Source organism: Rhineura floridana, chromosome 8, assembly GCF_030035675.1.
Source record: "Rhineura floridana isolate rRhiFlo1 chromosome 8, rRhiFlo1.hap2, whole genome shotgun sequence".
Taxonomy (NCBI): Eukaryota; Metazoa; Chordata; class Lepidosauria; order Squamata; family Rhineuridae; genus Rhineura; species Rhineura floridana.
In genome coordinates this window covers 6,840,783-6,866,698 of record NC_084487.1, presented here as the reverse complement: position 1 = coordinate 6,866,698, position 25,916 = coordinate 6,840,783, and the positions used below count along the sequence as shown (strand labels likewise).

At 43.3% G+C, this 25,916-nt stretch overlaps 1 protein-coding gene across 2 annotated transcripts in view; it reads right to left on the bottom strand.

The window, feature by feature from the left end:
* Positions 1-25,916, bottom strand: part of CHCHD3 (coiled-coil-helix-coiled-coil-helix domain containing 3) — a 320,988-nt gene that overhangs the window by 229,639 nt on the left and 65,433 nt on the right. For both annotated transcript variants that reach the window (XM_061582659.1, XM_061582658.1), the window contains exon 3: positions 17,126-17,207. In XM_061582659.1, the coding sequence (XP_061438643.1) occupies positions 17,126-17,207 (82 nt within the window). The remainder of the gene's footprint in view (positions 1-17,125; positions 17,208-25,916) is intronic.

The window sequence follows — 25,916 nt, the reverse complement described above, 5'->3', positions numbered from 1 at the left end:
CCTGTAACCTTTTCCTCCAGAACATTATGGCAAGGAGGTGACCAACCAGGCGCCATCTATCAGCCACACAGAAGGAGTAGCTGCTTCTATGTTTGCTTTCCTCTTCCCTCCCCATTCCTTTTTCCTTTTGTATGTATCGTGTGTATTAGATACAGTACGGCCCCACTCATATGGTGGGTTACGTTCTGGACCCCCGCCAAAAAGCAAAAACCGCCATAAAGCAGAACTCATTGCATAGAATGGTGCGCAACGCCCAAAAACTGCCGTAAAAGTGGAACAAGCACCGTATGAGTGGGGCTTTAGTCTAATTACATCTAATTGAGACCGCTGCATTAGCGAAGTGCCGTAAAGCAGGGCCCTACTGTAGTGAGTCTCCAGGAACAAATTATCTTATCTTTGAATACCTGCACAGTGCTTAGAAAATATGAGGTGCTGTACAAATGAATAATGATGTGTTGATGTAAACATTTGTCATATCTACTACACGCTATGATGGAACAACCAAAACAAGACCAGGGGGAAGGGGAGAGGAGTGCCTTCACACAACAATTTCTATTGATAGCAAAAATATTTTACAATGATACTCCATTTCCATCCCCTCCCTCACAAGAAGCGAGAGAAATTCTATACCCTTCCATTGCATGCTACATTCAGGCACTGCCATATACATATTATTGAAGTTGATTTACTGTTTACAAGAATTTTCCTGAACAAATGGATGAGAAGATTTAGAAATATGGTGGGCAAAGGTTGCAGTATGTTATCTAGCAAATGACAGATAGAAATGCCACACCATATGGAGTCCAGCTACCTCTGTAGAACACACTCATTATTTGGGACCGTTTGAAGAGTTATTGGTGGCATTGCTCCGGAGGAGGAGGGGGAGTTGAAATACATTTGCTGGAAGCTTCAAAGCCACATTTCTAGAAGCCGCTGCTTCTAAATGGAAGGCTAAAAATGAGAAGGTTAGCTGTTGCTAAGTTGTTACCATCTGTTTGGCAGCAAACAATGGCACGGGTGGGGGGGAGCGGGAGGAAATCACACAATTGGATGCCCCACCAGAGAATGCTTGGAAATCAGATTGTGGGACAAACTACCTGCAGTATGGCTTCTTCCTAAAGAAGCCTTTGCTGACCTGGGGTCCTCCAGATGTTTTGGACTACAACTCTCCTTAGCCCTAGTCAGAACATCTGGAAGGTACCAGGTTGGCACAGGCTAAAATAAAGGGTCTTTAAGTTCAGGTTTCAGGGGGCAGGGAAGAAATAACATACAAGCCTGTTCTACACAAGCTGCCAATTGTTAAGGAGAGGCCTTAAACACCTCCAGGCAACTACATCTGCCCCTCATCCTCCTACTAGCCTTTTATCTGCCTGCAGTTGTCATCCATCATCTGGCAAGCCTCTTAACATTAGGCTACAGCTGAGAACAACAGCATCTGAGGACACTGCAGCTGCTGTTGGTTTAACTGCTATCAGCAGCAGAGCTATATAGCAGAGGTTCATCCCAAGCAGCAGGCCGCCATGCAGCGGGCTAACCCCAAAGGGGTAACACCAAAGGGGATCATCCCTTGAGGTTGGAATGAGGGTGAGGACACCACCCCATTTTGGTTTCCTGTTGTGTTTTGCTTTCTTTCCCACCTGTGGTGTTTTATCCTTTTTTTTTTAATTGTATGTAACATGCAACTGGAGTGCGTGAGAGGCTGAACTGCATGATACATATTGGTCTTATGCTTTTTGGGGTCCCCAGTGTGAGAGACTGGTGCATCCCAGAGAGTTCAAAACCTCTGGGTGGGAGACAGGGGTACAGAAGTGATTGTGTATGCCCCAGGTGAGAGATGGGGTAGGATGTCTGCTTATTTGTTTTGTTCCTTTTGTTGGAGGGTAGGTATATCTAGGGTGGACTGTATTGTGGTCTAACTGTTGTGTATTGATGTCTGCATGGACTGGTATGTTCATTTAAAAAAAAACATTCTAGCAGAATGTTTCTACATATACGATGTGTCTTGGAGGGAGAATGCTAGAAGAAGGGACCGTTGTGCAATCTCTCTCAGTGATCAAAGGAGGGATAGGCATGGTAGAAGGAGATGTTGAAGGGGTGATAACAGGTGCTTGCACCTGATATCTCCCTCTGGGGTCTCCCTTGCACTGGATGCTCTACCACTGTTCCCACCACTGAGGTGGTTCTACTGTGGAACGCCAGGTCTGTCTGTAATAAAACCATGCTGATCCTTGATTTGATCATGGATGAATGGGCAGACCTGACGTGTATCACTGAGGCCTGGGTGGGGGAGCTGGGTGACCCAGATCTGATTCAGATCTCCTGGGCTCCTGCTGGGAGGAAGGGCAGGATTTTTTATTTATTTATTTATTAAATTTATTAGTCACCCATCTGGCTGGTTATCCAGCCACCCTGGGCGACATACAACATAAAAACATATATAAATCATATAATAAATATACTAAATAAATAAATACTCAGTATGACATCAGCCCAGACTGCAGAAGTAGTGGGAGGTATTGTTGTCTAGTCCATAGGAGTTCACTCTCTATCAATAGGAAACCCCTCTTTTGGAGGGAAGGCCTGCATCTGATGTTTGGCCAAAGAGACAGATTAGGAATGCTGTTGGTGTACCACCCACCCTGCTGCTCAACAGCCTCCCTGACCAAGCTGGCTGAGGTTGTCTCAGATGTACTGTTGGAGGAACCCAGAACGGTGTGTTTGGGTGACTTCACCATCCATGCTGAGGCCGCCTCAGGTCCAGCTCTGGAGTTCATGGCCTGCAGGGCATACTCTCAACCTAGACTTTGCTCCATTGGGGAGGGTAGTGGTCTGGAAATTGATGTGACGGCTATCATCCAATTGTCATGGTCAGATCACTTTCTGGTGAGGTTTGGTCTTGCAGCAGCAATTCTCCCCTGCAGGGGTGGGGGACCAGTGGTCCGCCGCCGGAGACTGATGGAATCTGATAGATTCCTGGACACTGGGGGATCTTCCAGTGCATAGAGCAGGTGATCCTGTTGAGGCTCTAGGCTCACTACAGAATAGTGAGATTTGCAGGGCCATTGACACAATCGCTCCTGAGCACCCTCTCCAGTGCCTTGGAGCCCAAGGGCTATAGTTTAAGTGGAGTAAATCCTGCTCTGCAGCAGACCTAGAATGTGTTCAGGCTCACAATTGGGCCTATCATATGGGGTGGGGGCAGCAAAGAGATCCTACTTTGCTGCCTCTGTTGAGTCTTCAAGGAACCACCTTGCTGAGTTGTTCCCTGTGGTCCTTAAGTCTGGTCACACCTGACCAGGGGGATGGACCTCTGGAGCACATGGTGTCCAGCTGTAACCATCTGACTAAACACTTTAAGGACATAGTTGCTCGGCTCCACAGTGATTTAGATGCTACAATTGTGGCAGTGCCAGCCGAGGTGTCCAATGTAACGCTGAACCCAGTGTTGTGTGATCAATTCCAGTTAATGCGGCCTGATGATGTGGACAAGATGCTTGCAGTGATGCGCCCAACCATCTACTCATTAGATCCTTGTCCATCCTGGCTTATTAAAGCTAGCTGGAGTAGTGTGACAATGGATCACAGGTGTATTAAACGCATCTTTGTGTGATGGTGTGATGCCCACTGCCCTTAAAGAGGCGATGGTGCGTCCACTTCTTAAAAAGCCTACACTGGACCCAATGGAATGTAACAACTATAGACCAGTCGCCAACACCCTTTTCTTGACAAAGGCAGTGGAGAAAGTGGTTGTAAAGCAATTGCAGGTATTCCTGGATGAGACCGATTATCTAGATCCATCACAATCTGGACTCAGAACTGGTTTCGGAACAGAATCAGCCTCCATTGCCCTGATGGATGACCTTTATCATGAGGGAGACAGGGAAGAGTCTTACTTTCCTCTTACTTCTGCTCGGTCTCTTAGCAGAATTTGATACCACTGACCATGATATCCTCCTGGACCAACTCAGTGGGATGGGTATTGGAGGCGCTGTATTATGGTGGTGCTATTCTTACCTTCATGGTTGCATCCAGAGAGTATCATTGGGTTGAGTGCTCCTCGCCCCCCTGGCACTTGTGCTATGGGGTTCTGCAGGGTACTACTCTCTCCCCGGTGCTATTCAACATCTATATGAAGCCACTGGGAGTGGTCATTAAACGTTTTGGAGCAAGGCATCAGCTATATGCTGATGACATGCAGCTCTACTTCTCTATAACACCTGAATCAGGAGAGACTGTGAACGCTCTGGATCGGTGTCTTAATGCTGTAGTGGACTGGAAGAGGGCCAGTAAACTGTGCTTGAATCCTGGGAAGATGGAGGCTCTTTGGGTAGGTGGTTCCCATGTCTGGGTGACAGGCAAGTTACTGGTTCTGGATGGGATTGTGCTCCCTCTGAAGAACCAGGTCTATAGCCTTGGGTACTCCTGGATTCATCTTTGTCAGTAGAGGCCCAAGTATGCTCTATGGCTAGAAGTGCCTTTTACCAGCTTTGTCTGGTTCATCAGCTACGGCCGGGCCTGGACAGGGATAGTGTTGGTAACGTCAAGTTTGGATTATTGCAATGCGTTCTATGTGGGCTGCCCTTGGCCCTGGTTTGGAAGCTCCAGCTGGTGCAAAATGCGGCGGCCAGAATGTGGATGGGAGCATATGGCTGAAAACATGTGACATCACTTTAATACCATCTCCACTGGCTCTCCATCTGCTACCGAGCCATTTACAAAGCCCTAAACAACTTAGGTCCAGGGTATCTTAAGGACCACCTGAACCCTTATATCCCAGTTTGATCACTAAAATCTTCTGTGGGAGCAGCTCTGATCGTCCCCCAAGTCGTCGAGGCTCATTTAATATCGACTTTAAATCAAGCCTTCAGTGTCATTGGCCCAGCTCTCTGGAACGCTCTGCCAACAGAGATTCAGCAGGCGCCTTCTGTTTTAACTTTTAAGCGCCTGCTGAAAACCTTTTTCACAACAATTGGGCTTTATTTTCATTGTATTTTTAATGGGTTTTTTTAATTCTATGTGGTGGTTGTTTTAAACATAGAATCACAGAATCATAGAGTTGGAAGGGGCCTTGTAGGCCATCGAGTCCAACCCCCTGCTCACAGCAGGAAATCCACAGCTAGAGCATCTCCCGTAGATAGCTGTCCAGCCTCTGCTTGAAGACATCCAGCGAAGGGGATCCCACCACCTCCCTAGGCAGTCGGTTCCATTGCTGAACTGCCCTTACTGTCAAGAAATTCCTTCTAATGTCCAATCTGAATCTACGCTCCTGCAACTTAAAACCATTAGACCTAGTCCTACCCTCTGGGGCAGCAGAGAACAAATCTGTACCCTCCTCTATGTGACAGCCCTTCAGGTACTTAAAGAGTGCAATCATGTCACCCCTCAGCCTTCTCTTCACCAGACTGAACATGCCAAGTTCCTTCAACCTTTCCTCATAAGACTTGTTCTCCATGCCGGCTATCATCCTCGTCGCCCTCTTCTGAACCCGCTCTAACTTGTCTATATCTTTCTTAAAATGAGGCACCCAGAACTGAAAGTAGTACTCCAGATGAGGCCTGACTAATGCAGAATATAGTGGGACTATTACTTCCCTCGACCTGGAAACTATAGCTCTGTTTATGCAGCCCAAAACCGCATTTGCCTTTTTTGCCGCAGCATCACACTGCTGGGTCATGTTCAACTTGCGATCCACTACAATTCCAAGGTCCTTCTCACACGCACTACTGCTAAGCCGGGTATTTCCCATCCTATACACATGCATTTTGTCTTTATTGAATGTCACTTTATTAATTTCAGCCCAATTTTCCAGGTCCCTTTGGATTTTACTCCTGTCTTCCATTGTGTTAGCTATCCCTCCCAGTTTCATATCATCCGCAAACTTCCCTCCACCCCATCATCTAAGTCATTGATAAAAATGTTGAAGAGTATCGGCCCCAGGACAGAACCCTGTGGCACTCCACTCGAAACCACCTTCCAGTCCGAAGCAGAGCCACCGACGACCACTCTTTGAGTACGGTTTTCCAACCAGTTGTGAATCCACCTGACAGTATTTCCATCTAGTCCGCATTTGACCAGTTTGCTAATCAAAAGGTCATGGGGGATATGTTGCAAACTGCTTTGATGTTTTTAATGAAATAGCGGTACACAAATATTTTCTAAATAAATAAAACAAACATATCCAGGTGGTCATATTTGAAGGCACCGCAAACTCTGGCATGGCTCACTTGTCCTGTGACTACTCACTACATAAAGAGTTCTACAGGGAAAATATAGTTGGGCAATAGCATGAGGTTTCTACCCCTTGTGACTATCATGGAGTCTGATGAGGTAACCTGCAGTTTAATAAAAAGTCAAGAATTTTCTTAATGAGTGTGAGCAAAACAGATTATAAGCAAAAGAGAAATGTTAAGCAAAACACCATTTATTATCATAGAATCACAGAATAGTAGAGTTGGAAGGGGCCTATAAGGCACAATGCAGGAATCCAAAGTCAATGCCAGGGCAGAATGGGGAAGAAAAAGAAGAAATGCATTGAGAAAGAGAGAGGGGATTCTCGATTGTGGCCCCCACCCTCTGGAATTCCCTTCCTTTTGACCTTCGACATGCCCCCTCCCTGATGGGTTTCCGCCGGACCTTGAAGACCTGGCTGTTCAGGCAGGCCTATAGGATTTCTGGGGTGGATTAGTTTTTATGATGTTATTAATTGGAAGGCTGGTTTTAGATTAATTATTGACTGTGGTTTTTTTATTTATATATTGTATTTTATTGTGTTATTGTACGTCGCCTAGAGTGGCCGTTAATTCGGCCAGATAGGCGACTCACAAATAAAATTTTATTTTTATTTTTATTATTATCATCATCAACATCATCATCATCATCATCATCATTTATTAGAATCCAGAGACAGATGGGTTTCAAACCTCAAACTAAACATGTAATACCAACAGTACACGTGGTTAAAGGGCAGTGTAGGATAACTAACCTACCTTAAAAGTGATCTTGAATATGAGATTTGGGAAGTAGCAATAAGAAGAAACGGGAGACAATGTCTCTGTGCTGAAGATGTAGAAACACTTCAGTGGGAGGAACAAGATATTTAAAACACATACAAGAAAGGCACAGGGTACTAACGTAAAAGACTTCTGAAGCCAGGAAAGGCAATTCTGGCAATTTAAAAAATTTTCTGAAGTGGACAGAAGAACAGGCAAGGAACGGTTTAGGATTAATGATTATCAGGGGGCTAGAAATAAAGCCCTATGAGGAGAGACTGAAAGAACTGGGCCTGTTTAGCCTTGAGAAAAGAATACTGGGGGGAGACACACAGAGAAGGTACGGAATCTCTTCTTTATCGTCCCGGAGTGTAGGCCACGAAATAATGGGCTCAAGTTGCAGGATGCCAGATTTCGGATGAACATCAGGAAAAATTTCCTAACTGTTAGACTGGTACAACAATGGAACCAATGACTAGAGATGTAAAATTTCTGGAAATTTTGAAGCCATGGAGAAAACCGTTTTTTTTTCCCTGTGTGTTTTTTTTCAGAAGAAAAACAAAAAAATTTGGAAAAATTGAAAAAATGCAATATTAGCACTTTTTACAGATTGGAGATCACTTTGTTACTTCAGGAACATCAAATGTAATTATGTACAGGTTGGTTTGACATAAAATTATCACATTTGGTATATTAAAAGTACATTTTATTCAAACAATTATTACAAATTGAATTTACTTTTTTAAATTTTTACTTTTTTTTGTAACAAATGGATCTACAAGATCCTGAACTGTAAGGAATCTCTCAACTATAAGGAACCTCTTTTGTTTTGCCAGTTTATGATCAGGCAAAAAACAATTTTAAAAAACAGAAGAAACCATCAACAATACAAAAGAAAATTATTCCATCTCCACTAGTCCTCCACAGTGTCAAGCAGACATAAAGCATCCATTTCCATAAAAAGAACTGAGGAAAAAAGGAGGGACCAAGATTCAATGAAACATTTTATTCATCATGCTAAAATAAAACATTCCATAACCCATTTTTTTCAATTTTTTCAATTTTTTGAAAAAGCAAAACAAAAAAGGCTTTGGGAAAAAATGGGGAAACCTTTTTCCCCCTGAATTTTTCTGGGGGTTTTTCCGGGCCTTCACATCTCTACCAATGACCTAGGGAACTGGTGGGTTCTCCAGCACTGAAGGCATTCAAGAGGCAGCTGGACAGCCACCTGTCGGGTAGGCTTTAAGTTGGATTCCTGCATTGAGCACAGGATTGGACTCAGTGGCCTTATATGCCCCAATTCTACTATTCTATGATAATGCTGGATGGTTCTATCTCTTATTTACATCCCACCCTTTCTCCAAGTTCACAACAGCACATGTGTGCTTTTACACACTTTATCCTCACAACCACTTTTGAAGGTAAGTTAGGCCAAAATACCAATTTGTCCCACAGGTGCATGCCCAGTATATAACCATGAAAGAGAGTCACATTATGTCCATCTCACTATGACTAAAAACTAATTGTAGGTTGTGTGAGAAGGTGAAAAAATATTAAATACTAGGAAAAGATTGCTTCATAGATTTTTATCTTCACCACCACCATACATCTTCCTTGTTCAATCATCTTCAGTACATATTTCACCTGTGGAAATCCAATATTCCATTGAGGCTGAAAACACATACCTCAGTAGTGAATCCATCAATATCATAATCACTATAATAAAACGCTACGTTGTCCTCCCACTTTTGATCTCCCAGGGCATCCCAATCTTCTCTGCCTTCCGTTTAGACTATGAATTCATAGAGGCAATTGGACATCTGTCTTTCAAAGCACCCAACCCCAGCACAGGGGGGCAGGGGGTGGGATTAAGCTTCTCAAGAATTAAAGTGCTAAAAGCACTCTATATTAAATTAAATAGTAGTAGGGATGTAAAGAAAGGGTATCTATACAACACGTACAAATCAAAATTAATGTGGCACTTTTTCACATTCACCAAACCAGAGTGATGAGGTTGAATGGAATCATCACCACGTACTGCCAATGCCGTATCTGCAAACCGCTGACCAACCCCTCAGATCTTCCCAAATCCCAATTTCCAAGACAGAGTATGTACACACTGTGCAACAGTTTACCACTTATCGCTGGCTTTCTGACCGAAGTGCCAAGAACTTAACAGCCCTGCTGGATCAGACCAAAGTTCCAACTAGCCCAGAATTCTCACAGTGGGCAACAAGATACCTCCAGCAAACCCACACACTGTGTTTGGAGCCTACCCCCTGCTTTTGCTCCCCAGCAAAATACAGTATGGTAATACAGTGCCATACTGCCTCTGGACATGGAGGTTTCATATAGCTATGACAGTTAAGATTCATAATAAGAATACAGTGTTGGGGGGGGCAAATTAGCTCATAAGGAAGAGAGCATTAGCAGAAGAGTGACTGGGCCAAGGACACGGGAAGTGCCATGGGTGGGGGACACATGGAATAACTTTGTGGATAACTTCCTTTCTTGGCAAGAAACCATATCTTCATTACATAGAGATTTTTTATTGCAGATTTGTTATTTAGCTGTCTCTGGCAACTAGTTTCAGTTTGTCACAATGTCCCTAAGGCAAAGCACACTGCTCCACTGAATGGTGCAGATTCCTCAGCAGGTTTCTCCACAGGAATCAGCAGAGCAGGTGCATCTTGTTGACCAGAAGCAGATTTTCCATCTCCAAAGTTCATGAGCCATGAACAAGACCAAAGTTCACAGCCGTGAACAAGATCATACTATTTAACAGCTAAGCATCTACGTCATTCTATGTTCTAGACATACAATAATAAATTGGACTCAATGGAACAAAAACTAGCATGCTTGCAAAATACAGAAACTGAAATAGCACTGATTGCAATCCTAAATTAGCATAATTTACCCCATCTAGACACTGCTTACCATTAGAAAGGGGCCACATTCTTATGGTCTGGTGTTCAAGGGTTGCTGACGCAGTCACAGAATTCCTGCCTTATGAAAGGCAAGCATACAGGCATCAAGAGATTTCAGCTGTCATTTGGTTAGCTTATTCAGATGACTTCATCACAAAGGATATAGATGAGACAAGTATTATCAATTTCTTACAGACATCACAAATTCACACATCAGCTTTTAGATGATATACTGAAGTTACATATAAGATCTTGCTTTAGTGGGTTGGGTACCTGCACACTGAAACAAAATCTAATGCATCTACCAGTCCTTAAATATTTAACCCCATACTGTTAGTTATTCCATATAGTTAGATAGCTCCTTTTCTTTCACTTTGCTCTCTGAGAAGTACAGAACATAGAAATAAGATCAGGAGGACACAGACCTATTTAGCCAGGTTTAAAACAATACAACAACGAAAATAGTCATCTCAGCATCAAGAATGATGTCTCTAAAGCATCTTGAAAATATCTTTCATTTCATGCCAATTTTATTAGGAGAAGGCAAATAAAAATGTGTAAAAAGGAATAAAAACATAGCTATGTAATGCATGTCACTCTGTGGAAAAAAAGCTATAAAGCTCATTTAAAAGACATGAAGTCATAAACTCATGGTTGATTCTGAATGTCACCTTAAGTACTTTGGCAAAGAAGAAGAGCTAAAAGTGACAAAGTAGAACAGTCCAAAATTAAATTGCTAACATTAGACATAAAAACTCACAGTACAGCTCCATTTTATAGTCTTAAGAGCATGCTTTTTATATCTGCTAATGTAAAGTGCCCGGGTGAACCTCAAACAAAGAGTGTTTTTGATACATGAGATTTTTGACATGAGCACATTGTAACTATGCACATCTCCAAGAAAAGGAATTAGATGAGCAAGATTCCTATTTACTCCACCAGGTAAAAGGTGTAACTCTGATGTCAAAGGGTACAGGGTCAAAATGAGTGACATTTTTCTCCCTGTCAGAGAGCTTGACATATGGACTGAAAGAACCAATGATGGTGTTAATCACAGCAGCAGAGCACCTACAATTCATATGTGTCCCATTAGAAGCCGGCCAGACTGTCTTAGGACAGCAGCCATGGTATACAACCCCGCTGAGCATTTTTTCAATCAGGGAAAGAAATAGACATTTTGAATACAAGACTATGGGGACACAAGAGCATTCTGACCTAGGTGCAGCAATCGCCATGCAATTCTATCAACTTATCAAGGCACTTGGAAGATAAATATTCTCAGTCCAGAGTGGTGGGGTTTAATCATGGACCCATCACAAAAACACCTTAGTATATAAAAAATGCTTCAGGGAGCAGAGAGTAATCAATTGGAACCCTCTAACTAAACCAGCTTTACAGTTTTCACCACAAACATACGTCCCCTTTTAAAACAACCAAAAGTTTGTGGCTTAAAGTCAGGATCATTCAGACCATGGTATTCCCGATCTCTATGTATGGATGTGAAAGTTGGACAGTGAAAAAAGCAGATAAGAGAAAAATCAAGTCATTTGAAATGTGGTGTTGGAGGAGAGCTTTGTGCATACCATGGACTGCAAAAAAGATAAATAACCGGGTGTTAGAACAAATTAAACCAGAACTGCCACTAGAAGCTAAAATGATGAAACTGAGCTTATCATAATGAGAAGACACGATTCACTAGAAAAGATAATAATGCTGGGGAAAACAGAAGGGAGTAGAAAAAGAGGAAGGCCAAACAAGAGATGGATTGATTCCATAAAGGAAGCCACAGACCTGAACTTACAAGATCTGAACAGGGTGGTTCATGACAGATGCTATTGGAGGTCACTGATTCATAGGGTCGCCATAAGTCAAAACGACTTGAAGGCACGTAACAACAACAAAGGTTTGCTATACTACTGTGATACTGAACACACCACCATGAAAAATGATTTATTCAAAAGGGTATTTTTGTTTTCCAAGAAAACTATGCAAGTCTTACAAACAGATGGGGTTTCTTAGAAGAAGAGTGAGTAGGGGACAAAGGTAGCAGAGACCGCTACATTACACTTCTAAATTATATGAGTACCACCCACAGAAACCGTTGCTGGAATACAGATATCCTGCCAAAACACACACACACATTCTGAAGAGGGGGTAAACAACTGAATCATCCATTGCAACCAAGGGAGTTGGCTGCACACTGAACCTTAAAAAAGGTGACAAAAAGAAAACTAATGAAGACAATCCCCATAAACCCAAAACAAACAGCAAAAGGTGGCAAGCATTCAAGAGCAAGCGAAAGAAAAAAAGGGGGGGAACCCCAAAATGCTTGAAAAAAAGGTTTTATTGAAATAAAAGCCCAAATAGGTTTATTAAAAAAACAGCCCAACGCATTTTGGCTACTCAGTGACTTGGCTTTCATCAGGGGATATACAGGTCTAAAGTTTTCTTCTCCAACAAATCTGTACACATAGATATTGACCGTGAGAAAACATACATAAACAGGTCCAAAAATTTTCTCCAACAACTGGATAATGACCATAAAGCAGCATGCACTCAACTTCCAAGATCTGAACAGGGTGGTTCATGGCAGATGCTACTGAAGGTCGCTGATTCATAGGGTCACCATAAGTCGTAATCAACTTGAAGGCACAGAACAACAAAAACATACAGTACCCATGCAGTAATCATTTCCAGAACCTTCTTTCCAGATCAAGTTATTTAACCCTGAAAGCCTGCAACTGGATTTCCCCTAATTTCTCTAGAGCTAATCATATGAAGCCACTTTATATCATCAGATGACTGTACTTTCTAGCCCAGTACTGTCTATAGTGGCAGGCAGCAACTCTCCATGGTTTCAAGTAGAGGTCTCTCTCAGCCCTTCTTTTTTAAGGGGAGAAGCCAAGTACCGAGTATCAGACCTTGGGCATCCGGATCCCATGTTCTACCATTGAGTATGGCCCCTCCACAAAGTTTCAGGATCTCCCAATCCCTGATAGATTATGCAGAAATCAGTTTGGCTAGGAGTCCAATAGGACCCCTTCGGACCATACTAATCCAGATCCTAATGTTCTGTCAGCAACCAACGCTTCCTTATTGCAATCTGACTTGACTCATCTCCTCCAGCTACTTTAACTACTCATCCTATTACTGAGCTGTCTCCTTGGATTCTGATCCCAAGTGATGGCCATCCACTCTCTTTTGTATGTTACTCCTAACACCCAGACAGGACTGTCTGCCCAGAAAGTTATGGCTTCAAAACTACCAGTACTAGTAGAATTCCTGTAGATGAGCTACACAGAAACACAGAAAGCTGGCCTATACTAAGTCAGACCATTGACCCATTTAGGTCAGTACTGTCTACACTGACTGGCAGCAGATCTCTAGGGTTTCAGATAGACCCTCTTCCAGCCCTACCTGGAGATGTCAGGGATTAAACTTGTGACTTTTTGCATACAAAACTTGTGCTCTACCACTGAGCTTCAGCGCTTCCCCCAAGGTCCAAACCCAGGAGCATCCAAACCTAGGCTATGGCCGTTCCCCAAGGTGCAAACCAGGAGATGCAATTCAGGCCTCCAAGAGTCAGAATGTTCTCCAAATGATCCCAAGCAAAGATGGCATAGAGTATAATTCAACAGTGGTCCAAGGGGAGAGGTCAAGCCAGGTTTTCTCTCTCTAGAGTCATTAACGGACAGAAGTCTAATCATCATTAGGTCCAACTGGAGGAATGGAAGGATCCAGTTAAGCTCTGGACTATGTTGAGTCAACAATGAGTAAGAATAAACAAGAGAACCACCACAGACACCACTTAATGTTACTGGAATAAGGAGAGAAACAATCAAAGCACAAAATAAATTGATCCATTTTTAAATGCTAGCATTAATTACATTAACATTAACACACAAATACTAAATACATTTCCTTGAGAAAACCAAAAAAATCAATCAAGACAAGCCACAATATTTCAAAGAGCAGCAATTTCACCGTAACACATTGATTTGCTTTACTATTCAATTCAAAGAGGCATGATATTTCAGTTTGCGGTTGTTGTTTTTGTGCTTTTTTTTACATAAGCATTTATAAACCAGTATCCAATTATATATAACATTAAGCTAATTTACATGACTGCTTAAAAGTAAGTCCCAATGAGTCCAATGGGGCTTACCTCCATTTAACTACAGCAGGGATTTTATTGATCCCCCACCCCTAACCTTTCAACAAATTTCAATTCAACTACTTTGGGCTTCAAAGCCTCTTTAAAAGGTAGCTATGGGGGGATTTTAGATATTTATACATCTTGTAAATTAACATAACACACTTTTTAGTTTTGTTTACTAACATAAGTCAATCCGTCCCAGCAGCTTCATCCTCTTGGCTTATCAGATCTAGCAGAGAGAGACCATGTCTGGCTGGGTCCAGGGCATGGTAATGCCTCTGAGCACAGAGTGGTTTGTGGTTACCTGTAAGGAAGCTGTGGGAATACTGAACTAATCTGCCTTGGATCTGGAAGTTGTGACTAACAATCCCTTCCAGGGCAAGATGATTGTGCAGGTAGTTGCCATCCAACTCCAAGAACTGCTGGGTGAAACTGGTTTTCTAGATCTATTTCAGTAAGATTTCATGCCTGGTTTTGGCACAAAAACTGCTTTGGTTTTATTCATTTACTCACTGCATTTATAGGCCACCCAACAACAAAAAGTGCTCTGGGTAGTGTACAACAACATTAGAACCCATCAAACACATACAAAAAATTACTTTTGATGTGGAATGACCTTTGCTGGCAGAGAAACGAGGGAGTGTGTAAATTTTCCCAGACCTCTCAGCAAGTTCTTAATACTATCATCCATGGAATCTTTCTTGAAAGCTTCCCCAGTTGGGTGTTGGTAGTACTGTTTTCCAGTGGTCCCCACTCATGACTGGATGGCCAGTTCCAGAAGGTGGTACTGGGGATATTTCTGCTCAGCTCCTTGGCATTTATGCTTTGGGGTCCAGCAATATTCTATTTTTAACACCAACATGAAATTCAGAGATTTGGAGTGAGGTTTCTCAATAAGCAAGTCATGCTCAATGCTACTTTTTATCTAATGCAGGGCAGTTGGTGCTGGTGCTGCATCAATGCCTCCAAGTAGCAATGATGTCCAGTAAACTGAAGCTCAATCCAGACAAGATGGAGGTACTATTAGTGGGTGGTTCATCTGCTAAGGAAAGCAGTGCTCAGCATGTTCTAAAGAAGATTGCACTCCCCCTAATGGATCAAGTGTGTAGTCCGCAGGTGCTTATCCACTGATCTTTTCCACTGGATACACAAGAAGCCTTGGAGACCTAGAGTGTGTTTTCCCAACTTAGGCTGCTAACTGGGACCAGGAGATATATCACACTAGTGCTTTGTCATCTTCTTTGGCTCCCAGACAGTTTCCAGGCCCAATTCAAGGTGCTAGTTTTGACCTTTCATGGCTTGTGACCTGGGTAAATGGTATCACTTCTCTTCAGATGTAGCTAATGGGACATTCTTCAAAAGCCCTTCCCCAAGTGCCCCCAGCAAATGTAGTGGCTGTCTATGGGAGAGGTGTCTTTCTGATTCTGTGCACTAGCTGCAGAATGCCCTCCTCAGATAGGCTTGGCTAGCACCTATCTCAGTGACATTTTGGCACTAGGCACAGCCCTATTTATGTTCCTAGGCCTTTTAATCTGTTTTAGCTTTAAGATGCTTTCACTCTGTGTGACTTGTGTTTTTGTGCTGTACTTATACTTTTCGTTTTCACTATTGAATTTTGAATAGTTTTATTTCTTCTTGTGAGACACTCTGAGACCTTTATTATAGGGCAGCCTATAAACACTACAAGTAAATAAATAAATGAGATCTCCATCGACTTATAGCACTGAACATTTTCCAGGAAGCCTTCGTCACTGTATGGGAGTAACTGACGCTGTTGCACTGTTGAAGCTAAGCGAGGTGACCTTAACCAATGGTTGGATGGGAGAACACTGGGAGCCCAATATAAGCAGCACTGAGCCTTTTAAAAGGAAAGGCTGGGCACACGTACAGTCAAATTAGTCAATCAATAATGTTGGCACTTATGAATTTTTAAACATAGCTGCCTGGATTTCATTTTATTAATGTATAATTGAAAGCACTGGGCTGTTCTAACCTATGCCTTCAAGATCTACTACGCATTTATTACTGAAGCCCAACTTCAGCCTTTCAAAAGCAAAAACACATCTGCAGAAGAGTAAATATTGCTGTTTAACCAAAATACACTATAGTATCTCCACAGCATGTCCATCAGAATAACCCACAACAGCACTTCCCTACACACACATGCACACAAAAACATCCCTTAACATCTTCACAGCCCTTTTCCTGCTGTTAGGATTTATCTCCTGATCAACCTGATGAGTTCAGAGACACAAGCCTCATTGCTTTTTTCAGAGCTATTCCACTGTTTGGACAAACGGTTTACTAAGGCTCCGGGGGCTGGGGTGGGGACACAAAAACAAAAAAAGACTGCACTATTTAAAAAATACTACCATACTAGCATGGCAATGCACTGCAAGTGTGCAAGGTCAAATAGACGTAGACAGAATGCAAGCCACAGAGAAAAACAACTCTCCACTAATTTGCTTTTCTGTTTAACACCACTCCACACAAAACAAACACAAGGTTGTTCAAATCTTTCTTTCAAAGTGTCACTTGAGCCCAAACATCATCATCATTCATACACAGACCTCTGATTCCCCTTCTTTACCACAACATTGCAAGAAAAAAAATGGACTGCCTTCAAGTCGATCCCGACTTATGGCTACCCTATGAATATGGATTTCATGTTAAGCGATATTCAGAGGGGGTTTACCATTGCCTCCCTCTGAGGCTAGCCCTCCCCAGCTGGCTAGGCCTGCTCAGCTTGCCACCGCTGCACAAGCCAGCCCCTTCCTTGTCCGCAACTGCCAGCTGGGGGCCAACTGGCCTCCTTGGGACTATGCAGCTTGCCCACGGCTGCACAGGTGGCTGGGCATGTAACCCCTGAGCCACTCACTGTGGAGTGATCTTTAGCTGGCCCTTGACACCCAGGAGACATGAGTGGGGATTTGAACTCACACACTCTGGACTCCCAGCCAGGCTCTCCTCCCCACTGTGCTATACTAGCTATGCAAGAAGTATGCCTTTAAGACAAAAACGGAGAGGAATGAGGATCTATTACCCAAACAAACCTTTTATGAGCTTCAGCATCTCTCCTGGCCTGTTCTAATGCCAATTCTTCAGCTATTCTTTTCTTCAAGTCTTCTTCATTCACTGGAATTAAGAAGTGGGAAATAATTAAGTGCCATGGATAGAATACAGATGTCATCAGAATACACCATGGTCAGCATGACTACTTAAGGGTTTGTTTAGATTTTTTTTTAAATCACATTTTCATTTTGAACTCATACCAACATAATCATTCAAACAGCTATTGCATTATGTTAACAGGGACTCTGACAGAAGACAATGTTACACGGCACAGGACCACAATACCTGTTGGAACGCCTCTCCCGATATGAACCTGCCCGTACACTACGCTCATCATCGAAGAGCCTCCTCCGAGTCCCTACTTATAGGGAAGCTCGGAGGGCGGCAACACGGAAAAGGGCCTTTTCAGTGGTGGCCCCCGAATTGTGGAACAACCTCCCAGAGCAGATACGCCTGGCGCCAACGTTACTATCTTTTCGGCGCCAGGTTAAAACTTGCCTTTTCGCCCAGGCATTTTTATCATTTTAATCATCTTAATCATGTTTGTATGTATGTATTGGAATTGTTTTAATTTAATATTCTGTATTTTAATTGCGTTTTTATGTTATATGCTATTGTGTTTTTATGTTGTTTTTGTTCTTGTTAACCGCCCAGAGAGCTTCGGCTATGGGGCGGTCTATAAGTTTAATGAAATAAATAAATAAATAAATAAATAAAGAGACCATAGCCTCCATTACTTTGCCAAATCACCCAAGGGCAGGTGCATCCAATGTGGTGCCCTTCAATTCCCATCAGCCCCAGCTAGCACGGCCAATGATCAGGGATAATGGGGATTGTGGTCCAATGACATTCGGAAGGTAGCACTTTGCCTAACCCTGACGAGCTGTGATGTAAATCACAGAGTCTTGCAGACAACTAGCCAGGGCTAGCAGCAATGAGCCATGGGACACAAAGAGGTTAGCAAGTGGCCATGTGACTGAGGGCCAAACTACACACGACACCACATTATGTCTCTCTTTTCCCCCTAAGGGTTTATTTTATTTATTTATTTATTATTTGAATTATATCCCGCCCTTCTTTAAAAAAGGGTTAAAAACATTATTAAAAAATATATTAACAAGCAATTCCAACACAGACGCAGACTGGGATAAGGTCTCAACTTAAAAGGCTTGTGGAAAGAGGAAAGTCTCCAAAAGGCACCCAAAAGACAGCAGAGATGGAGCCTGCCTAATATTCACGGGAAGGGAATTTCACAGAGTAGGTGCTGCCACACTAAAGGCCTGTTTCCTGTATTGTGCAGAATGAACCTCCTGATAAGATGGTATCTGCAGGAGGCCCTCACCTGCAGAGCACAGTGATCGACTGGGTATATAAGGGGTAAGACGGTCTTTCAGGTATCCTGGTCCCAAGCTGTATAAGGCTTTGTATGCTAAAACTAGAACCTTGAACTTGGCCCGGTAGCACATGGGCAGCCAGTGCAATTCTTTCAGCAGCAGGGTGACATGTTGGCAATACCCTGCCCCAGTGAGCAGTCTCACCGCCACATTTTGCACCAGCTGCAGCTTCCGGACCAACCTCAAGGGCAGTCCCACATAGAGCGCATTATAGTAATCCAGCCTGGAGGTTACCAGTGTGTGCACAACAGTGGTCAGGCTATCCTGGTCCAGAAACAGCCACAGCTGTCTTACAAGCTGAAGCTGATAAAAGGCACTCCTAGCTACTGAGGTCAGCTGGGCCTCTAGAGGCAAAGATGGATCCAGGAGCACCCCCAGATTACGGACCTGCTCTTTCAGAGGGAGTACGACCCCATTCAAAGCAGACAACTGACCAATTATCTGAACTCAAGAAACACCAACCCAGAGTGCCTCCGTCTTGCTAGGATTCAGACTCAGTTTACTGGCCCTCGTCCAGCCCACCACCGAGTCCAGGCACTGCTCCAGGGCTTGAACGGGCTCTCCCAATTCAGATGTTACAGAGAAATAGAGGTGGATATCATCAGCATACTGCTGACACCTCGCCCCAAAGCTCCTGATGACTGCTCCCAAGGGCTTTATATAGATGACACACAGCATCGGGGACAAGATGGTACCCTGTGGCACCCCACAGCACAGCTGCCAGGGGGCCGAAAGACAGTCACCCAATGCTATTCTCTGAGAACGACCCTGGAGATAGGATCGGAACCACTGTAAAACAGTGCCTCCAATACCCATCTCACCAAGTCGGCCCAGAAGGATACCATGGTCAATGGAATCAAAAGCCGCTGAGAGATCAAGTAAGAATAACAGGGTCACACTCCCCCTGTCCTTCTCCCGATGTCCCATTCAGAGCGGGATCCACGAGGCTGAGACACATGTGCAATTAAATCTTGTTTTATTAAAGTAATGGATACATCAAAAGCAGTGTGCTTCATAAGAATCTCTACGCTAGCTCACTAGAATTCCCTAACTACACTTTAGACATGCTCTGCAACATGTGAAGAAAGTTGACTCATCAGCATAAACCAGAAAGTTGCAGTCTTAAGTAGGGAAAGTCTTTGATCGTAATCTCTGACTCCTGCGCAAGTCTGACCTCTGTCCCGGCCGTTTCTTGTGATGGGTGATGGGGGGCGTGCCTCCAGCGGCTCATCCGAAAGAACCAGCTCCTTAGCAACAGGCTCTAGGTCGGGGGCAGAGACGCACTTGGAGGCTCCCTTGAGCCGCTCAGTGAAGGGAGAGTTAACATATGATCAGAGGCAACCTCTGACAGCTCCTCTGATTTGTCTGGGGGTGGCGCGCTCTCTTCTTCAGATATCGCGCCATCCGTGGGAATTGGCCTGAACTCAACCTCACTCTCCCTCCCAAGGTCTTGTTGAGACTCCACCACTCCTGCATCTTCCGCGCCTCCTGACAGCTGGGGAGTCTGAAGCACCTCCAGCATCACCAATTATGCCGCCCGACAAGATCAGCCACGCAGGGCCTTCTCTCAATCCCACCAACAAAAGCAGCTAGGTTGGTGGGGACTAGAGAGAGGGCTTTTTCGGTGGCGGCCCCCACTCTCTGGAATTCCCTCCCATTCGATCTTTGGCATGCCCCTTCCCTGGATACTTTCCACCAAGCCTTAAAAACGTGGCTGTTTGGACAGGCCTTTGGGACCGCCGGGATGGGCTAATTACATACTGAATGCCCATTGTTGTGTACTGCATATGTTGTTATTTTTGTTACTGCTGATTATATTATATTTTATTGTAATTATTGTATTTTATTGTATTTTATTGAAATTTAATATGTACGTCGCCTAGAGTGGCTTCGGCCAGATAGGCGACCTAAAAATTAAATTTACATTTACAAGTCTTCCCTCTCCCATGCCCTCGTGGGTGAGCAGAGGCTCAACACCCGATAAAGGTCATCCATCAGGGCGACCAAGGCCAATTCAGTCCCATAACCAGGCCTGAAGCCAGACTGGGATGGGTCAAAATAATCTGTTTCTTGCAATTGCTGTGCCACAACCCTACCAATCACCTTCCCTAAAAAGGGGGTATTTGCAACCGGTCGGTAGTTGTCACAACCAATGGGTGCAGGGTGGGCTTTTTCAGGAGTGGTCGGATCACCATCTCTTTTAACGTGGCTGGAACCACTCCCTCCCGCAATGATGCATTGACCACACTCTGGATCCACTCAGTCAGACCCCCTCGGCAAGCTTTAATAAGCCAAGAAGGGCAATAAGCCAAGAAGGGCAATAAGCCAAGAAGGGCAAGCATCAAGAGGACACGTTGCTGGCCGCATCAGGGGCCGCATCGGGGTTGTATCCAATGTTAGTCCTACTCAGAGTAGACCCACTGAAAATGTTGTACATGGACAACTTCGGTCCATTAATTTCAATGGACCTACTCTGTGTACGGCTTAGTTGGATACAACCTTCAGCTTTAAAAAAAAAATAGCCTAGGAAGGATGTGGTCAGGCACAGAAGAGTGGTGGTGGGGAGGAGAGGGATGGCTGAACCCTTTCCCTTCTTGCTGTTATTTAACAAACAACACCCCTCCCCCAAGTCGTATTTCTCCTCACAGGATTTCACCAAGGCATGAACAACATAGATTTCAGCTATGAGAATATGGCCTAGAATAAAAGCCAAGGCCCTTGCGACCAACCCTGATGTGAAGTCAAGAAAAAGTTGTGCACAGGATGCTTTGCTACCTTTAAAGTACTGCTGTAAATAAGCTATTTTGTACACTGCAATCCCACATGTCAGCATAAAGCAGTTATCCCAAATTAAATATCCCAGACTGCAAAAGTGCCTTCTTGCTTATGTATCCATCAGTTTCTCATCTTCAGCACCAGACTACCCAGACCCAAAATCCAATCTACCGGAGTCATTTCTGGTGTTTCAAAAATATGCAGCGGTGGAGAAAATTTCCTCCAAGCTTTCCACTAAGAAAAAAACCAAAGCAGGTTCTCCTACTTGTGAAATGCATCTGAACTTTGCAAAAATCCTATGGCTCTGAAAGATTGGTGGGCTTCCTAAGAACCATGGCCCCTTGATCAAAACATCCAGGATCCTGCTAATAATTCCACTTCTGTTCAAACCTCACTGTAATTAATAGGAGCTTTACTACAGTACTGTTTTATTAGGATTTGCTCACCTAACATGCCCAGTGGGTTGTGCCCTTTGTTTGATTTCGTCTCTCCCTCAGCCCACCTGAAAGAGCCAGTGTGGTGTAGTGGTTAAGGCAGCCTTTCCCAACCAGTGTGCCTCCAGATGTTGTTGGACCACAACTCCCATCAGCCTCAGCCAGTATTGCCAATGGTCAGGAAAGATGGGAGTTGTGGTCCAACAACATCTGGAGGCACACTGGTTGGGAAAGGCTGGGTTAAGGAGTTGAACTACGACCTGGGAGACCCGGGTTCAAATCCCCACACAGCCATGAAGCACACTGGGTGACCTTGGGCCAGTCACTGCCTCTCAGTCTCAGAGGAAGGCAATGGTAAACCTCCTCTGAATACCGCTTACCATGAAAACCCTATTCATAGGGTCGGAATCAACTTGAAGGCAGGCCATTTCTATTTTTCATTTTCAGCCCACCTCTGACACCCTGCAACCAGCACACATTCACAGCTGCACTACAAAGGCTGCATAACATTTTATGCTGCAACTGATCATTAGAGTCATCTCAACTCTGAAACCATATCTTAATATTTCAAGTCTCAGGTTTGGCACCTGACAACAGACATACAATGTATAAAAATTAATATGTCCACCAACCTATGTATCATTTTTTTTATTGCTCCAGGGTGTAAGAATGGATAAAAAAGGCTAATGGACCGTGGAACCAACTTCTGAGGAACAATGAATAAGATTCAGGTATTAGCCAATAAAGACATGGAACCTTTGACCCTGACAATCAATTAGGTTATGCATTGATCAGCTAGATCCTAACAGGGAATAAAAGTGGAGCTGTAGATCATTCAATAGAAATTCTATTATCCCATGTAAGGAGGATGGCTCCCAAATGAGAAACTGAAGCAAGCTAAGTAAAGACCAGTCCTGGAAGAAGGACAAGGCTTGAGAAATAACTCCTACAGTTTTATTTATCTGCCCAAGCACTGTCAAGAAAACAAATAATTTGACTCGAATTAATGTGTTAAAACAGGTAGGGAGACAATTCCTATTTAGCTGATGTGAATAAATCACGGGCAAATAAACCACTGGAGAATACAACAGGGCATAATTACTCCAAGTCTGGTCAAGTTAGTCACTTATAGGACACACATTACTAGCAAAGAACCTGGGTTTTTTCAGGGCAGATTATGAGGTTATACTAGGCACTCACAAGATGTGTTTGAGAGTTATGCCAAAGAAAAACAGTGTAGCCTGCATTTTATACAGCACCCAAGATATTTCTGCCTCTACATAAGTGTCCAGTAGAAAAGAAGCACCCATCTTAGATGATCTTCTGTCCTATGAACTCCAGAATGGATGGCCAAATATGCAGTTGTTAAGGGCAATACCACATCTAACGTGAGACACAGGCCTGCCTTCAAAATTGGTATCCCTGTGTGAAGTTCTCTCCCTATCGTTTACCCAGTGTTTCATCACACTTTTCCCAGCATTTCCCAGCCTCCCTCAAGAATATGAAGCACGGTGGAATAAACACACAATGATGCTGCCACAGGAGGGTATAAATGATATGACACTTTGCAGTGGAGGAGACCACTCAACATGGGCTTGCCTTTTGATAGAAGACACGTGGCCAGTATAATATGTCAATGGATGCACAGCAAGCACAATCTAATTCCCCTGTTGTGCGTTCATTAAATATGTGAGTAGGTCAGTTTGAACATCCTCTATGACAGGCTTTCCCAAACTTGGATTCCCAGCTGTCATCCCCAACTACTGAACATGTTGGCTGGTGTTGATGGGAATTGTTCATCACATAGAGGCCCAAGGTTGGGCTAGCATGAAGGTGACTATATGGCAGCCAAGAGCTATGCCCCAGTTATGTAACAGATGAGACACCAGCAGCAGCCTTCTCTGCTGTTCCCTGAGCTCTTTAGGTCCCCACCACCAAATCGCCAGATCAGAAGTAGTTCAGAGGAAAGAAGGTGGAGTATCATCTATTTAGTGACTCCAGGTCTGCTGATTTAGGCAAACTCATGTTTCCAACAGATCCTGGAATTCTGCCAGAACCAATGCCTATTTTCAACCATACTCAGATAAGCTGATAATGTGATGGTACTGAAGCTTCCATTCAAGAGCCAGAAGTTACTGGAACAAGTAGTATTTCCAGATGTGCCCTAAACCTCCTATAGAATTCAAGTTGGCTGGCCTGTTCCTTAGAATTGCCCCAAGATACTCTATTGTTTATTTGTTTTATTAGATTTCCTATCTGCCTTTTACCATAGGATCCAGGGCAGCTTACAACAATAAAACATACAATTGTAAAACAAATAAAACAATGACAATCATAAAACAAGTGTAATAACATTTAAACACAGTTCCATATATATCACAATTAAACACTTCACATAAAAAAAACTTAAAAATAATTCCAGTACAGATACTGACTGGGATAAAGATCTCCACTTAAAAAGCTTGTTGAAAGAGGAAGATCTTCAGGAGGCACCAAAAACACAATAGAGATTGTGCCTGTCTAATATTTAAGGGGAGGAATTCCAAAAGGTAGGTGCCACTACACTAAAAGCCCAATTCCTATATTTACAGAAAGGACCTCCTGATAAGATGGTACCTGCAGGAGGCTTTCTCCTGCAGAGTGCAGTGATCAATTGGGTTTATAAGGAGTAAGATTCTCATCCAGATCCCTGCACTTCCTAATAACCAGCCCAGCACTCAAACCACAATAGATGACTGAAGCAACAATTTCATCTTAACAATATATTATAACATTGTAAGACCTTTAGAAAGCAAGTGAACTTACTGCTAACATAGCCAGCTAATTTGCTCATTTAAATCAAGTACAAAATGGACTTGATTCTGATCTATCACAGACTAGAGAGCTTTATTGCAATCCCAAGTAATTTGGATGAGAAAACTAATTAAAATACTAGAGCTATAACACACCTGAACAGTATGTCACATCTAGTGCATAATAATTTTTCAAGCATGTGAACAAAAGAGGGGATGAAGAACAATCTGCTGACATTATTTTGTTTGGTCTTTTAAGAAGACTTTTGAAAGAAAAAATCCATCACAAGCAGTTATTAAAGCAACTCTCCTTTAATAGACAAGGCATTGTCACAAGCGAGACATTTGCTAATTCAAACTGAAAGACAAAGAGCAAGGGAGAAAATGCATTCATGAAGGGAAGGGAAGTTGCAAGCATCTCAGGAAGCACTTCAATGGGATTTGGAGGGCATACTCTATAACCATGTAGGAGCGGGATCACCAACCTTTCTAGAACAGAAGACACATTTCAAATTTTAAGAGAGCGCCAGTCACAAAATGGCTGCTATAGGGGCATGGCATAACACAGCCTTTCCCAAACTTTGGGTCCCCAGATGTTGCTGGACTACAATTCCCATCATTCCTATCCATTGGCCATGCTGGCTGGGGCTGATGGGAGTTGTAGTCCAACAACATCTGCAGACCCAAAGGTTGGGAAAGACTGGCATAACACAAAATTACAGAGTAGTCATGGTGAAGCTTTTCCCATAATTGTGTTTCTCCACTACAAAGGGCTTGACCTTTTAAATTTCTGCCTGCCATAAAGCTGTTAAAGGCACAAGAACCCTGTTTTTCCTCAAAGCCAACCTTAAACCAAAGCCTAAGCTGCCATCCTGTACCCACTTACCTGGAAATAACCCCCAATAAACACAAAGAATTATTTCTGGGTAGAACGTGTACCACTGTATTGGTAACTATACAGTGATTTCCTGGTCTTTTAGCTCCTGTAAAGCAGGAGTCATTGCCTCTAGGCCAGTGGTTCTCAAACTTTTTTGGTTTGCAGCGCGCTGTAAAACATATAAAAAATTTCTGGCGCACTTCGTGTACAAAATTAAAAATATATTAATATATTTTAAACTATGAATAAAAATAACAAACTATAGAAAACTATTACTTACCCTATACAAATGGGTTTCTTCTCATTTTTAAAATATGCTTTCATAATATTTGAGGCACACCTAACCACCTCTTAGGGCGCATCAGTGTGCCTGGGCACACCATTTGAGAATCACTGCTCTAGGCACTACCTGATCTCAGGGGAACCCAGCCCAAGAAAGATGCATTCTGGCCCATTGCATCTAAATCGCTATTTTGCTCTAGAGCTTTCTTTCTGGGAGG